The sequence below is a fragment of the Colius striatus genome, chromosome 1 (assembly GCF_028858725.1).
Source record: "Colius striatus isolate bColStr4 chromosome 1, bColStr4.1.hap1, whole genome shotgun sequence".
NCBI classification, from domain to species: domain Eukaryota; kingdom Metazoa; phylum Chordata; class Aves; order Coliiformes; family Coliidae; genus Colius; species Colius striatus.
In genome coordinates this window covers 77,105,302-77,122,116 of record NC_084759.1, presented here as the reverse complement: position 1 = coordinate 77,122,116, position 16,815 = coordinate 77,105,302, and the positions used below count along the sequence as shown (strand labels likewise).

Here is a 16,815-nt window from a genome sequence, read left to right as displayed (position 1 = left end):
ATATAGTTGTCTCAGATTAATTCACTTGCTGTCTCTGAACCAGAAAGTCATAAGTTTCTTGGCCTTAATTTTTCTCTTCAGTGCCCCCCACACACTGCTGCATCTTCATGCGGCTGGAACAGGGTAGGAAAGATAGTCTCCAGTTAAACAGAGGAGAAAACAAGGGCCCTGCATGGTTCCTACAGAAATCAGTAGGAGTAATGACAATAACTCCAACTGGTCCTTAATTATCAGGAAAATAAAGCTTTTGAAGAGATAATTACTGCTACAGGTCTCAGAATGTTATTCAGTTACACATAATGGTAATCACAGCCACTATGCACCATTTCATTCTTCCATTCTACAGTATATATTAAACACTTCAGAGAACTGTGAGCACAGGAACAAAACACAAACAAATATAGGGAGGTCTAATTAATGAGCTGATATCCCAATCACTCACTGGGCTGATCATTATCAGACTTGGTCATTTCCTTGCTTATTCTGTTGCATTTTCCAAAAGATAAAAAGAACAAAAAGGGCACAGTATCATGAAGACAAAGGACAGATTCTGCCACACTTACTCTTATTGAATAATATCATGTCTCCTAAGCTCTTATTGAGAAAAGGTATTTAACATTTCTTATAAGTAGCAGAGGTTTCAGTGCAACTCATACTTAGTAAAGAATAATGGTATATTTATGAGAGTGGAAGAATAAATTGCCGTAAATCTAATTCATGTTTAATGATCTCTTTTTCACATGACAGTGGTGATCTCACTAGCCACCTAGACATATGCTATGTAAATTCAGAAGTAGCAGGTTTGGATTGCAATCAGTCATAATATCTGACATGCACAAAACTATCAGTGTACCTCTTTACTATTTACAAGATCATTTCAACCACTGTATGCCCAGTTTTACTTTATGAGTGAAAAAATAACTTATTTCACAACATTTTTTCCATTCTGCTTATAGAAAAAGAAATCTTTTTCAAGCTTCAAATAGTTCTAAGCCTGAAAAAAACAGACCCTCAAACTAAGGTGTTTCTTCCTCCCAAACTATTCCCTAATTCAGCCTTATTCACCAGTTCAGAAGGATCTTCAATTTCCCACTTTCTTACTGAAGACAATTGCCTTGACATTACAAAGAGAGCATTTAGAAGTCTCATTACAAAGAGGCTCTCTGAGCAGTCTCACACAGAATCTCAATTCCTTTTTTAATCTGCGCAAATAACAGAAAACCTTTCAGGCAACAGCTTTCAAATTTTAGCTCTGTAGGTATTCCCTCAGCTGGAAATGTTAATCTCAAAACTCATATGTTTCTATTTTTAATATCTTATGGAGGGCTGGTTTATTTGGTGGTAGCTTCTGAAATAACATCATCTTTTTTACCAATTCATCTTCAAAATTGTTTTCCCAAAAAATGTCTCTTTGGATTTCTTGCTGTTGTCAGTTTCATCATAACAATACCCCAATTTTTATGTCTGACTATGTCTTTTTTCTAAGGTGATGCTTCAGGTTACATCCCTAACCTTTTTAAAGTGATTAGAGAGTCAGAAGTAGGAAAATGTAGACACTGGATCTCTCCTGTATTTTCTGACATTCTGATAGCAGATAAATTCAAATTACTTCTTTTCCTTTTGGGGGTGTTTGTTATATTTAGAAATTCCTCCAGATATCAGGGATTAGACTCTGTAAAATGTAAAACCTTTCTGATTATACTTTGGAACTAACCTGAATCTGCTTAGTTGTGCACAGAGCTCATCCTCTGAGAAAATGGAGGATGAGAGTTCATGTTCTGTATGAGGAAATTCCACCCAAACTGTCCAGCTTATCAAGGATACCTTTGTCACTCCCACATGTTTATGCCTCTGCTGTTAAATGATGATGTCATTCAATGGACCTGGGTAGGGCTATTTAGTGGTGAGGTAAATTTAGACTGGGGGTGCATGACTAAACAGTATTTCTAAAGTCCTCAAGTCTCCACAACATGGGGTTATAAGAAATAGGGACAAAATGACAGCAAGTAAAGCAAGGATCCTAGTCCAGTGCTAAATAGAGATTCAATAGTCAACACTTCTAACTTTCTGTAGTAGTAGTCTGTTCTTCACACCGACATTTCATGGGAATGGATGGAGTCCCCCCCTGACAGTCAGGATCCTCGTATCATCTTCTTGGGTGAGATCATGAGGAAGTTTTTTTGCACTAGTTAACTAGATATGGTCAGTGTCTCTGTGACTGTTTGACAGTAGAGATGATGAAAATTGCAAAATGATCTTAAAATATTGCCAGAGCTATCTTTTATGTGTTAAAATTTTGAGAATGTACATGACATTCAGATAGATGGAAAAATTTCTGGATGTTGGGGCATCCCTTTTTTCTGTCATATCTAGTGACAGGACAAGGGGTAATGGAAAGAAGCTGGAACACAAAAAGTTCAATTTAAACATAAGGAAAAACCATTTCATTGTGAGGGTGATGGAGCACTAGAACAGGTTGCCCAGGTTGGGTGTGGAGTCTCCTTCCTTGGAGGTCTTCAAGACCCAGCTGGACGCGTTCCTGTGTGACCTGGTCTAAGTGGACCTGCTTCTGCAGGGGTTTAGACTAGAGGATCTCTAAAAGTCCCTTCAAAACATTACGATTCTATGATTATGCGATTTGGTGATCAATCCAGTACATAATCTACCTAGTTTTAACTCAGTTCAGGCTACTAGCATAGTGGTATGACAGCTTAAAAAACAAAAAAAAAAAACCCACCACCCAAAAGGCAAAGGTCATGGGTAGCTATTTACAGAGCTGCTGAGTGCTCACTGGCTTCTACCAATGAGGTACCTTTAGATTCTCTCTTACAATGATAATTTCAAGCAGAAACACACAAACCTAAAAAATTCTACTAACATCCAAATATATAAGGCTCCATGGATCTTTCGAGGTCCCTTCCAATCCTTAAGATTCTGTGATTCTGTGATCTAACAAAAATGATTTTTCCTTATCTCTGCGTATGTTTCTTACTAGGCCACATGAATCAGAGAAATGGCTGATCAGAGGACTATCTAATGGGAACGGTGATTCAAAGAAGGCTGGAGAGCTTTGCTTTGAAAGGAAAACACCATTCTACATTTGGGAAGTGAACTAGTTCCATGTATCAATTTCAGGTTCAGACACCACTATTTATACATACTCACTGAGTTTCTCTGTATCTGACTTCTGCCTGCTGATTTGCATAATTTTAGGCACCTCTACTTCCCAAATATATTGCAGAATATACATTCATTTTACTGAAGAAAACAGCTAAAGATACCTCACTTTTAAGGGGAAAAAAAAAAAAGTAGACTTTTTATTTCATCAAGCAAAAATTCTCATTACGGTGGTCTCTGTTTAGGCAAGAGTTTGAATGCTGAGTAGATTAACTGGTTTAGTTGAGGTTTTATAAGTTTTAAATGTTTGACAAAATAATTTTCTTCTTTTCTTTTTTCCTAATTTCTTTTTTCCTAATTTTCTTCAGTCCTACTTTCTCACATAGAAAATCCTGTTGTATTCTCAGAATTCGTAGCTGTTTAGGCTTAATATTTCTTTTTGGTTTATGCTGAAACCTAATCTGATGTCTTATAGGTCTCGTATTGGAAAAGACAATAAATCAAAAATCCATACCACTGGTAACACAGACTTTGACTGAAATGTAATTGCTTTGGAATTGAAAGCTTAATACTACCCAAAGTTTGCTTTCCTGTGATGGAGATGTAATGAATTACACCCATTAATGAAAGAAATGGGCATATTTTTTTTCCATTTGAGAGACCTAACTTTGCAAATCTACCTCACTAAGTCCTCATACTCTGAATAAGATAAACTGTGTCTGTAAGAGTCAGCACAGCTTTGGATGTAAGCAAGGCAAATGCCATTCAGACAGAGACAAAGGAATATAACAGATTTTTTAATTTGCTTTATTGACTTCTCAGGAAACAGTGATTTATAGCCTTGCCAAATTCCAGACGTAAAGTTGCTCTGATTTCTACAGTGCACTCCTCCACTCTGCAGCACAGTTATAGGTTCACGCTGAGGGCAGAACATACCAAGGCCATAGCTTTTGCTGAATGCCTAAACAGCTCTATGCCACCCGCAGCTTAAAAGCATTTGAAAACTGATGGTCTCTTCATAGAGATGGCTTTCCCTTCAAACAGAAGACCTAGTAACCACTTTATTGGCTATTGCATTTGGGAAAAAACATTCCATTTTCTTTTATTTTGACTGAAGATCTCTGCTACACTAAATTTGGTTTATGGCTTGTTGATACTGTAACATTACTAAACTTCTTTACTCAAACTCACTACTGATGTGGATGTACTGAGTAGGTTTTGTTGCTGTTTTAGAAAATGATACATATTTGTCTATACAGTTTGAAAAAGAAATGTATATGCTTTTCCCTATTAATTCTCCATGAAAATCAAGTCTACATTTTCTGATATGATTCTCTCATCTGCCAAGGCAAGATATTTTTAGGATATCAGTGATGTCAAAGAGTTTGTAAAAGTTTTGACAGCTGGCCTGCTTCTGCAGACACTTTCCTGCCTGAAGTTAGTAACATTTATGCTTACTAAAGCAGTACCTATACTGACCCAAGGAGGTTGACTGATACTCCAACCCACAGGTATTGTATTTCAGGCCCAGTGTGTTTTGAGAAATTCATGCATAATAGCTTGCAAACTGATGCTTTCAGGGGGGAAAAAAAAAAAAAGTAAAATCCAGCCCAGACAACTTTGAAATGCAGGATCCCTCCAGCTAATTTGGGAACAGATCTCCTAAGAGAATCATCATGGTGAAAGCACTTTCATAATATTTCACTGCATTAATATATTTCTGCGTTAATGCATACCAAAAGTATTTTGAAATACTATTCCACTTCCTCATGCCCTTTTTGGATCTACTTGACATTTAAAATTCAACCTCTGTTGAAGATGCACACAAGTGAAATTTATTACATAGTGAATATGAAAGGCAATAATGCACAAACATATCCCTACAGTGTCTTTATACTAAAAAGAGAGATTCAGATTAATATAAGGCAAGGTGGAAAATGCTAAGTGACAAAGAAACTTCCTCTTCCTCTTCAAATAATTTGTCAATAGACTAAACTAATTCTTGGGAGAGGTTTTCCACTATTTACAGAAATCATTTGGGACTTTTTAAGATAAAGCCAAGTTGATTTGGACTCTATTTTTTTATACTAGAAAGCATGAACATATCCTTTTTTTTGGTTGATTTCCATACTGCTCAACTGAGTGAAAGCATTAACACACTGGTAGGGAACACAGAAAAGATTAGTAATGTTCTGCTGAGTTTTCATTCACAAAGAGCCCCAGTCCAATTCATCTCTCAATTTAGATCACAATAGTTTAACTAAGTGAAAAGGAAACAAGAAGAAACCACTAACAAGACTAAGTGCTATTATCAGTCTCTTTGCAGAGTCCCATTATCTGCCACTGTATCCTTGCAAATCTCAGTACTGCAAGGTCCTTCAGCAGGTCTTCATAGGTAGCAATATTTTTCATTATATTGAATAATTTTATACTGTCATCAGATTTTTTCACCTCTTTATTCATGTCATTTTCCTGAACATTTATAAAAGCACTAAGTGACACAGATCAGAATGCCACCTCAAACTTTCTTCTACTCTGAAAACTATCCCTTCTTCATTGTTGTTTTCTGGCTTTTAAGCAGTTACTAGTTAATAAAACCATCTTACTTTTTTATTCTATGGCTGTTTCATTTCTTCAAGAGCCTATAATTACAGACTTTCCCAAAGCTTTTTCAAAATTCATGTACACTAAATAAATCAGACTGCATTTCAAAATTCTAAGGATTTTGTAAGGTATTATCTTCTTCTACAAAATTCAAGGGCTTTTGACACAATCTCCCATGACATCCTCACAGAAAAGCTCAGACAATGTGGTTTGGATGAGTGGTTGGTGAAGTGGATGGAAAAAAGGCTGAATGACAGAACCCAGGGGGTGGTGATCAACATAGTCAAGTCAAGCTGGAGTCCAGTGTCCAGTGGGGTTTCACAGGGTTCGGTTTTGGGACCAGTCTGATTCTCTTCATCAACAGTCTGGATGAGGGGACAGAGTGTACTCTCAGCAAGTTGGCTGATGACACCAAACTGGGAGGACTGGCTGATTCCCCAGAAGGCTGTGCTGCCATTCAGCGGGATCTCGACTGGCTTGAGACTTGGGCAGAAAGGAACCTCATGAGGTTCAACAAGGACAAGTGCAGAGTCCTGCATCTGGGAAGGAACAACCCCATGCCCCAGTACAGGCTGGGGACTGACCTACTGGAGAGCAGCTCTGCAGAGAGAGATCTGGGAGTCCTGGTTGATAATAAACTAAATATGAGCCAGCAATGTGCCCTCGTAGCCAAGAAGGCCAATGGCATCCTGGGATGCATCAATAAGTGTGTGACCAGCAGGTCGAGGGAGGTTCTTCTCCCCCTCTACTCTGCCCCAGTGAGACCTCATTTGGAGTCCTGTGTCTATTTCTGGACTAGACTTAAACATCTTGGAAGTGTTTAAGTGAGGGTTGGATGTTGCACTTAGGGAAATAGTCTAGGACAAAGGGTGGACTCTATGATCTTAAAGGTCTCTTACAGCTGAAATGGTTCTATGATGCAGATGATTTTTTTTTTCTTTTATTCTGCCATTATTGTCCCTGAGTAGCCCTTTTATACTTATGCTACCTATCAGACCCATGGACTCTCTGGCAGACTTCCTGTTTCTGATGTGTTTCTTAAAGTCCTTTTTTAATGGCTGGTTTTAATGCTTTTAGCAATTTTCTCATCAATATCTTTTTTGGCTTGCCTTACTGTGAATTAACTTTTAACTTCCCAGAGTTTAAGTCTATTTTTATTTTTCTCCTTTGAGCAGACTTTTAAAGATGTCTTCTCACTTTCAGGACCTTCTTCCTTTCTCTTCTTTTAGCATGGCCTTTTTTCTTTTTGAAGATTCTCTTCAAGTCCTTTCTGATTTATGATTCACTTACTCTGAACCTAAAACATTGATTTGTGATGCACATTAACTCTGACACAAAAAATTAGTCTGAGCCTTCAAACAGTCTCCATGTTGTCTGCAATATTTTTATGCTTTTAGCCACTTTTTAGTTAATCATCTTCTTACTTTTGGGTATTTTTACTACCATGCCAATTTTGGAGTTTTTTACTTACCAGGATATTGAATCTGACTGCACTGTTATAGGTGGCTGGTAATTATGTCTTAAATCAGTCCCTGTACATTGCCTGAGATTAAATCAGGAACTACTTTTCTACAGGCAGGACAATATGCTCTAAGGGTTGTGTTTAATGATGTTTGAACACTTAACCAAAGTATCATGATGATATGACTTCTCTGAATCTAAAAGGGATCAGGGAAGTTCCAGATATTTTATATTATTCATGCCGTTTCTTCTTTGCCTTAGACCACTGACAAGGTATTCGAGGCTGTCATGGTTTGACATGAAGCTGTTTCTGGTAATGGGTAAGGAGCTGTAAAGATGACTCCTGTAAGAAGCTGCTCGAAACTCTCCCCAGCTCTTTGCCGGACCCACTTCTGGGGCTGAGCCAATTGGACACCTCCATGATCACTTTTTAAGAAGAAGGTAAAAGAGGAAGTTTCTTCCTGTTCCTTCTTTTTTTTTCTTCTGTCTCTATTTTTTTTTTTTTCCAGCTGGTGGTGGTGTGAGGAGTTGGGTGAGAAAGAGAGAAGCAACCATGCAGACTCTAAAATCAGTGAGGGAAGAGAGGAGGAGCTGTGCTGGAGCAGAGACTACCCTGCATTCCACGGAGAGTACTGGTGAAGCTGAAATTTCTTTGCATTTTGCTAAAGATGCTGCATAAGGGGCAGTGATTCCCTTCATTAAAGACCTCGTGCCAGGGACAGTGACTATGGTGAGAGGAAGCCATGTCCCTTGGGAGGGACCTAATATTCACAGAAGCTGTAACTGTGGGGAAGAACCCATGTCAAAGAAGTTCATTAAACTTATGCCCAGAAGAGGCCATGTACTGTGTGAGGCCATGTACTTCTGCATCTGCAGAAGCCATAGCTGCTGAGAAGAATCCACACCAGAGAAGTTCCTTAAGGACTCTGTCCCAGGGAGGGGACCCCGTATCAGAGCAGGGGAAGAATGTAAGAAGTCATCCTCCTCTGAGAAGAGAAAAGCAGCAGAGCCCATCTGTGAGAGACTGACCACATTCCCCATTCCCTACTTCCCTGAGCCGTTGAGGGGGGAGGAGGTAGAGATATCGGGAGCAATGAGCTGGGCCCGGGAAGAAAGGAGGGATGGGGGAGGGAGATCTTAAAGTACCGAATGCAAATTTTCTCATCATCCTGCTTTCTTTTAGCTTTTTGTTCTGTTCTGTTTCTTGTAGGTAGTAGAATAAACTTTCCTACTTTCCTCTCTAAGTCGAGTACTGGAGTCTGTTTTGCCCAGAACCATAATTGGCAGCGAGTTCTCCCTGCCCTTGTTTTAATCCACAACAACCTTGCTTATCTTTTTCTTCCCATTTCGCTGGGGCCTCTGCCATCCTAACGAGTGTGGGGGTGGATGGTCGGCACAAAGCGAGAGACTGTTTTGGTGCTTCGTTGCTGGCTGAGACAAACCACAACACAAGCTTATAGGGAAAGATCTCATACCTTTTCTGGGAAAACAGCACATCTGAGTGCCTCACTGAAGTACTGTATGCTACTGTCTGCAGCATGGACAAAAGAAGGAGAAAATGGAGATCTGTGTACAGTTACAAGGCTACAAACTTATCCCAGGAGAGATAACCAAGAGATTTCTGGTGTGTGCTGATGACATCATCTCAAAACATGTGAACAAGAAGCCAATAAGCAAAGGTACCCTTTTGGACCTCAGATACAGAGACAAGAAAAAGCCAGTCAGCAATGTGAAGGTCAGGACCAGCCTTGGTTTCATGGGCTGTCATTCACATGGCTGTCATGTTTTTGTCTGCTCATTTTCGTGTGGAATTTCCATCCACAGCAACAATGAACTACACTCACAGTATAACTTTTAACGTCGTCTTTTTTCATTTATATTGTCTGATATGTTCCGTAATTTATTCCACCTCTTTCTCATTGGAAATACCTACTTTGTCACTCCTATATCATTTGATCAATGTTAGTAGCATGATGAAATTCTCCTTACCACCTACTTTCTAACGTGCCTACAATGTCTTGTTTTAAGTTCAGGCATCCTGCTTCACCCATTTTAACTTTCAGACTTACAGTCCAAGTCTGTCACCTTAAAAAAAATGCCATGTTTAGGCTCTAAAAATTGTTCTCTGTATTTCAGAAGTGTCGAAATAACTCACAGATGTGCATATGGTCTTCTGACGATGTTACTAAAACCAAAATTCTTCAGGAATTGGACTTTAAGCATTCATGTTTAGCAGAACAGAGAAAAGTAGAAAATGAACAGAGCTTTTGTGCACATTGTCTTGCAGAGAATATCACTCAAGCTGTAAACTTGCACACTATAGGCAATAAGGAGATGGGCTTTATAAAGCGTATGACTCAAAACTAGTTCTCACAAGGCTGAGTTGTAAGACTTCATGAACCCTTGTTGAGTTTCTAGCCTTAAAACTACAAAAAAAAAAAAAGAAAATCTTTCAATGGCAACTTTGCAGTAGCATAACATGTGTAGAGTGCCTATAGGTAAAGCTTGAGTGTATGGGCTCCAGGAAAATGCAGTTATAAGGTTGATCAATATATTGTCCCAATAACTAATCAAACTCATATTCCTCTGTGGCATAAATTGAAAATGATCATTTTGACCTAGGCTTTTGTTGCTGTTGTTGTATGAATTCCTTATACCATACAAGTGTGTCATCTCACAAATACGTAGTGTGGGAATTTCAGTCTGCTGTGATTTTTGTCTGCTTATTTGCTCTCACACACTGAGTGGAAGAATGCAGACCCTCAGAAATTAATGAGGTAATTTGTAAACCTGTCAGCAAAAGACACGAGAATTAATCTAGTGGTGATCTAGTGAAAGGGGAGATGAGGGTTACAAGGGCCTTATTTCACCACTACAGCAAAGTCTTTATTTCTATATCAAGCCAGACTTCTACTTGCATAGACAAATCTCAGAGCCTGATGTTCCTGCTCTGCAGCAATACATGATTTCTAGCCAACCTGCATCCACAGGAGGCCTGAAGTAACACCTGAATTTCCTCTTCCCTTAAATCCCACATGAAACTTCCACATTTGCACTGTATATTTCCCTCTATGCCTTCTTGCCAATAGTGCTACACGGAATATAAACTCTGCAACAGATGTGATATTCTGTCTCCAGCACTCCTTTTCATGAATGTCTGCTTGGAGCCCCCCTGAAGGAGATTTCTCAAGGATGAAATTGTGCCAAAACTCGTAAGGGCTGTTTATTGCCATATTACTTTTATTCTATATGATTTTTAGCAACAATATCATGTTTTTGAGAATGTATTAAGCAACAAAGCAGGTCTTTATTACTAATGTTTTGTGTATTTTGTTTTCTGAAGAGGAACTGAGGAGAACAGTCCATCATGCAACTTTGTGTTTGTTAGTTTTATTCTGCAGGGAAGTGAGAGGGATCTTCTACATCTGTTGTTATTTTTTTATTTTTCATGGGGGAACAAGAAGTCTTGCTGGCTTTATTGTTGTTCTATTTTTCCTACTCGTGTTCTCAGGAGAGACATCTTGGAGAAGGCTATGAAAATGTGTGGAAGCAGAAATGCTATGAAAGGCAATGGATGTGGTTTTATAACAACCCATGAGGACAGCTTCTCAATTGGAAAACAATCTTTGGAGGGAAAACTACTATGTGAAACTTAAATTATTAAGATGTTTAGATAATTCTTGTCTTGTATTATAAGTTTCCAGGTAATTAATAAGTTAATATGAATAATCTGTTTAATTGTTCTATTACTTGGCATGCTTTATTAATAGTTGGTTACATAGCTCCATACCGATACTGATCTCCACTGGCTATCTGGTGACTCATCTGTGCCACGCCAAAAGGGCTATTGGGATAACTATAATTTTTTGCCTTGCAGTGGCTAGCCAAAAGTGAGTTCTGTTCGACCTTTGCTTGACATAGATGCTCAAATCCTTTGTGTCCCATGGTGTAATCTCTATTTCTTCTAAAACAAGCTCATCAGAGACAGGTGAGACTTCAGGAATTCCTATGGATTTGAATGACACATATACTTGGTACTTGAGTTAACAAGTACAAGTTGAGCTGGTTTCAGCTCTCAGAAGAAGGTTTAAACCCCATATGCCACACCATATTCCCATTTTCTCAGTTTCCTGAAGACTGGCATAATAATAAGGATGAAAAAAATATTAATCATTGTGATTTAATGAGAATCTTCCCATCTAGTTTATACTTCAGAATGGAGAAGGGTGAAGAGTTGATTTCTTTCCTGTAAAGAATAAGCACACGGGTTATGACAGAGGCAATGAGTTTGTCAAGGATAAATCTTGTGAAGCAAATAAAATGTGCTATCACAGAGCAAGATTGGAGGATGTAGTAGAAAAGTGTAGTATAAAAATAAGTGATTATCCTATAAATTAACTTCAGTAAGGTTTTAAGGACAGAATACAGAGGAAAGCAGCAAAAGCCTTCAGAAAACTAGAAAACATGACCTTCAAGGAAGAATTGAACTCAGGTTTCTTGGCACTAGGAAGAGAACGGTGAACAAGGTGTATGATAAAAATGTTACAGTATATGAAAAGCTGATGCAAAGAAGAAGGAAATGAATTGCTTCACAAATACATAGTCAGTAAGATAATATGCAGGTGCATAGAAGAGACTGGGCAGATGTGAAGAAAAATTACAAAAGTAAGGTTAATTAAAACATTGGGATGTACTGCTGGATGGATAAATGGTAACTTTAGCAACAGAGAGTTTCAAGTACAGGTTAAACAAACAACAGTCAAGAACTATACATCTTGATCCAGACTTACAGGAGACTGATAGAGCAGATAATACCTTAAGGCATCTCCTGACCTTTTGGTTATATGACCAAATATTAGAAATAGTTGAACTCTGTTTAGTAGAATACATTTTTCATAAACAGTCTAAGGTGATGAAAAATATCTTAAGATGTCTTTCCCCCCAGATAATTTATTTAATTAATGCTGTATTCTTGCATATTGTGATTTTGCTTTTGTTTAATAATTTCATTGTTTTTCAAGGGTCACATGACTCACTTTCCAGTCATTAGTAAAGATTTTAGAAAACATTTTGCATTAAGTGTTGACAGTAAAACCAGTAGCTTCACATAGGAATTACAGAAGCCTGCCTGGAGCTTTCGTATCTGTAATTTCATTTATAAGAAAGTTTCAGAGACCTTAGGACTTCTATTTTTCACCCTGAGGAAGTCGTGCAAGGATAACAGAAATGAAAGTTATCATCATAGCATCCTGTTAATTAGCTGCTATCATGTTTTAAAGACAAGGTGTAGTTCAGCTACTTTACCTATCCATTATCCCTCTCCTGAGCTTGTAAAGCAATAGGATAATAATTTCATTTGTATGATGATGATAACTGTCCAGCAGAGGCAAGTCTGAGATCATCAATTAATTTCCCAAAAGCCATCCATTACTTAACCATAATGACTGAAACTCTGGGATTCAGCTGAGTCAGATACAATATTCATATTGCGCTATACTGTCTGGAGTCTTTATTAGGCAACGTTTCCATTATTTGTACAGAAAATTCTATGTATTGTGTATCGGGCTTCTATGAACACTTTAAATATGGGCAAGTGTTTTTTCAGTAAATTGTTCACTTTTTTCTATGCTTTGAAAAGTACATTGCATGGAAGATTTTAAGTAAAAATATTTGAAGGCAGGGCTGCTTACATTCTCTGGACATGAATTTGCAAACAGAAGCTTATACAAATATGTTGGCACACTGGAAATATACACATGCCTCTTGAAAGCCGTTTGTGGATTTAACAAGCCTTTGAAACACAGAGCAGATACTACACATATGATTTGGATTATCGGTGACAAAGTAAGCATTAAGACTGAGAGTCATAATGATTACTTAAAAGGCAACTCAGAGTTTGAGCAAACACTGTGGCAAAGCCCACTTACAGATGATTCTTAAATAGAAGAGAGTAACCAGGTTGCAATCATTGTCCTATGAAAAAGGAAAATGATTCCTTACTGCGGTTCTTCTTTTCAGCTTCACTCATCCCCTTGTACCTCAGTTCCCTTAGCCACAACAAGGCTCCTCATTTTCTCTAGCACACAGACCTGAGCAGAGATACTGGTGGCTGTAGCTTAAATGGAGCTCATCCATCATACATAAGAAAGGATAAAGCTCGGAAGAAGCTTAAAGCTGGTGCTTACATTATCTGATGACGAGAACAGAATTTGGATGAAGGTCAGCAACACCTACAAAAGAAAAAGATAAAAGCAAGAAAGCAAATACACTGAATTTGAGAAAACAAGCAGTTATGCAAAGTGATTAAAAGGAATGAGAATTTACTGACATAAGAGAAAATCATGTACAAGAGAGATTTGTGAATCATTCCAGTGTTAATAAAATTAATTGCAATAAAAACATTCTTTCCAGCTTGAATCAAATGCAGAAATTAACAATGATACAGTGAAAGAGGCAAAAAAAATTGAAAACCATTATCTATGTACAACAGTATTTGCTGGCAAAACCACTCAGATAAGCACACACAGTCCAGGAAATTTCTCAAGTGTGTTGATGACAACTTCTTGACACAGATGGTTGGAGAGTCAATAAGGAGGGTTGTGCTACTGGCCCTTGTACTGACAAATGGAGAAGATTTGGTTGGGAATGTGAAGGCTGGGGACAACCTTGGCTGCAGTGAGATGCCAGAGTTCAGGATTCTGCACAGAAGAGTTCAGGGTGGCAAGAAAGACTGAGACCCTGGACTTCAGGAGAGCTGACTTTGGCCTCTTCAAAGACCTGCTTGGTGGAATCTCCTGGGCTAGGACTCTAGAAGGTAGGAGTGCCCAAGAAGCCTGGTTAATATTCAAGTGACACTTTCTCCAAGCCCAAGACCAGTGTATTCTCACAACTGAAATATCAGATAAAGGAGGTAAGAGGTCTGTATGGATGATCAAAGAGCTTCTGAACCAATACAAATGGAAGCAGTAAGTCTATGGAATGTGGAAAAATAGGTTGGTTGCTTGGGAAGAGTACAGGAGTATTGTCAGACTATGCAGGGATGAAACAATGAAGGCTAAAGCCCTATTGGAATTGAATCTAGAAAAGGATGTAAAGGAGAACAAGAAGAGCTTCTTCAAGTACATCCTCAGCAACAGGAAGTCTAGGGAGAGTGTGAGAATGCTGCTGAATGAGGTGGGTAACCTGGTGACAGAGAATACAGAGAAGACAAAGGTAATTAATACCTTCTTTGCTTCACTCTTTGCTCTTAAAGGCAGCCCTCAGCAAGCCCAGTCCTTGAAGGACAGAAAGTCTGGAGAAAGGAGGACTTTTCCCTTGGAGGAGGAACATTGGGTTAGGGATCTACTAGGTAAGCTGAACACCCACAAATCCCTGGGCCCTGATGGGGTGCACCCATGAGTGCGGAGGGAGAGGATTGATGTTTGTGCTATGCCACTCTCCATCATTTTTGAACAATCATGGACCACAGGTGAATGGCCTGATCTGAGATTCTGTGACTGGAGGAAGGCCAATGGCACTCAAGTCTAAGAAAACACAAAAAAGAAGAGCCTGGACACTACAGGCCAGTCAGTCTCATCTCCATCACTGGAAAGATGATGGAACAGTGCATCTGGGTGTCATCTATAAAACATGAAGGAAAAGATGGTTATCGGGGAGAGTTAACATGGATTCACTAAAGGGGAAATCTTGCTTGACCATCCTGATAGCCTTCTAATATGGCATGACTGGCTAGCTAGATGAGGGAAGAGCAGTGGATGTCATTTACCTTGACTTCAGCAAGGCCTTTGGCACTTTCTCGCATATCTTCATAGGAAAGCTCAAGGCAGTGTGGCTTGGATGAATGGACAGTGAGGTGGATCAAGAAAAAGCTGAATGACAGGACCGAGATGGTGGTAATCAATGGCACAGAATCAAGTTGGAGGCCTGTGGCCAGTGGGGTTCCACAGGGATTGGTTCTGGGACCAGTCTTGTTCAACATCTTTATCAACAACCTGGATGAGGGGACAGAGTGTACCCTCAGCAAGTTGGATGATGACACCAAATTGGGAGGCCTGGCTGATTCCCCAGAAGGCTGTGCTGCCATTCAGTGGGATCTCGACCAGCTTGAGAGTTGGGCAGAGAGGAATCTCATGAGGTTCAACAAGGACAAGTGCAGAGTCCTGCATCTGGGAAGGAACAACCCCATGCCCCAGTACAGGCTGGAGATTGACCTGCTGGAGAGCAGCTCTGCAGAGAGAGAGAGATCTGGGAGTCCTAGTGGACAGCAAACTAACCATGAGTCAGTAATGTGCCCGTGTGGCCAAGAAGATCAATGGCACCCTGGGATGCATTATGGAGTATGTGTCCAGCAAGGGACATTCTCCTCTCCCTCTACTCTGACCTGGTGAGGCCACATTTGGAATACTGCATCCACTTCTGGGCTCCCCAGCTCAAGAAATACAGAGGCTACCAAGACGATCAGAGGAGAGGAGCATCTTCCTTATGAGGAAAGGCTGTGAGACCTGGGGCTGTTTAGCCTAAGGAAGGCAATCTTATAACAGTTATAAATACTTAATGGGCAGATGTTGAGAGGATGGAATGAGTCTTTTTTCTGTAGTGCCCAGTGACAGGACACGGGGTAATGGGCACAAGATGGAACACAAAAAGTTCCACTTAAATATAAGGAAAAACTTCTTTCCTGTGAGAGTGAGGGAACCCTGGCACAGGCTGCCCAGGGAGAGTGTGGAGTCTCCTTCTCTGGAGATTTTAAAAACCTGCCTGGGCACATTCTGGTGAAAGCTGTTCTAAGTGAATCACCTTTAGCAGTGGGTTGGACTGAATGATCTCTAGAGGCCTCTTACAATCCTTGCCATCCTGTGATTCTACAGTGGGCAAAAAAGTTTGAAGGAGACACAGTATAGGAGATGTAACGCTCTGAAATCTTCTCCACTGTTAACTTGTATATGATCCTTTTAGGATCTGTGTACCTACCCTAGACTGGACTATGATGCTTCTCTCTCACTTTTATTTTCACCCTTTTATCCATCATCAAAGCAAATACACAAGTTTCTACTCCCATTTACTCCTCAGTATGTTTTATCCCAGAGATTTGAATCATGGAGTGGTTGTAGAGCAATCACTGCCATAGTAGGGAAAGCTCCTTTCAGAGATAGCTAGACGATCAGACCCTCCAAAGGCCAGCTGTCTCCTTAGTCCCATCACTGCTTTCCTACAGCATTACATACCTGAAATGGCTATCAGCGAACAGTAAATATTCCTCAGCATTTGCTCCGTTAAGATTGAGGGTCAGTGTGATCCCTACTGAGGAGGGTGACATTTCTGACTTCATCTCACTGTTCATACAGCGCACAGTTACATATGAAAGAATTGCTGTCTGCATCCACCATGAAGTCCACTAATCATTTGTTTAGCGCCTGCAATTTGTTTCCAGTTATATAGGGCATCACATTCACTCCCTTCCATCTTTTCCTAGCATTGACTCTTTTATTACACTTGCCTCACTTTCTTCTCTTTTGAGGACTCTTGTCCCACCTGCCTTCATGGAGAACAGATAAAAAGTTGATGAACAGAGTTCATTTACAATGTTTGGTAGAGATTTACTGTGCTACCTCTCATTTCTACCATTACTCTTTT

General features: G+C 39.5%; 1 protein-coding gene across 1 annotated transcript in view; it reads left to right on the top strand.

The window, feature by feature from the left end:
* Positions 1-14,229: 14,229 nt before the first annotated feature.
* The window catches only part of GEMIN8 (gem nuclear organelle associated protein 8), a 158,259-nt gene continuing 155,673 nt past the window's right edge, over positions 14,230-16,815 (top strand). Inside the window, exon 1 of the mRNA XM_062003443.1 lies at positions 14,230-14,530. Within this exon, the coding sequence (XP_061859427.1) occupies positions 14,230-14,530 (301 nt within the window). The remainder of the gene's footprint in view (positions 14,531-16,815) is intronic.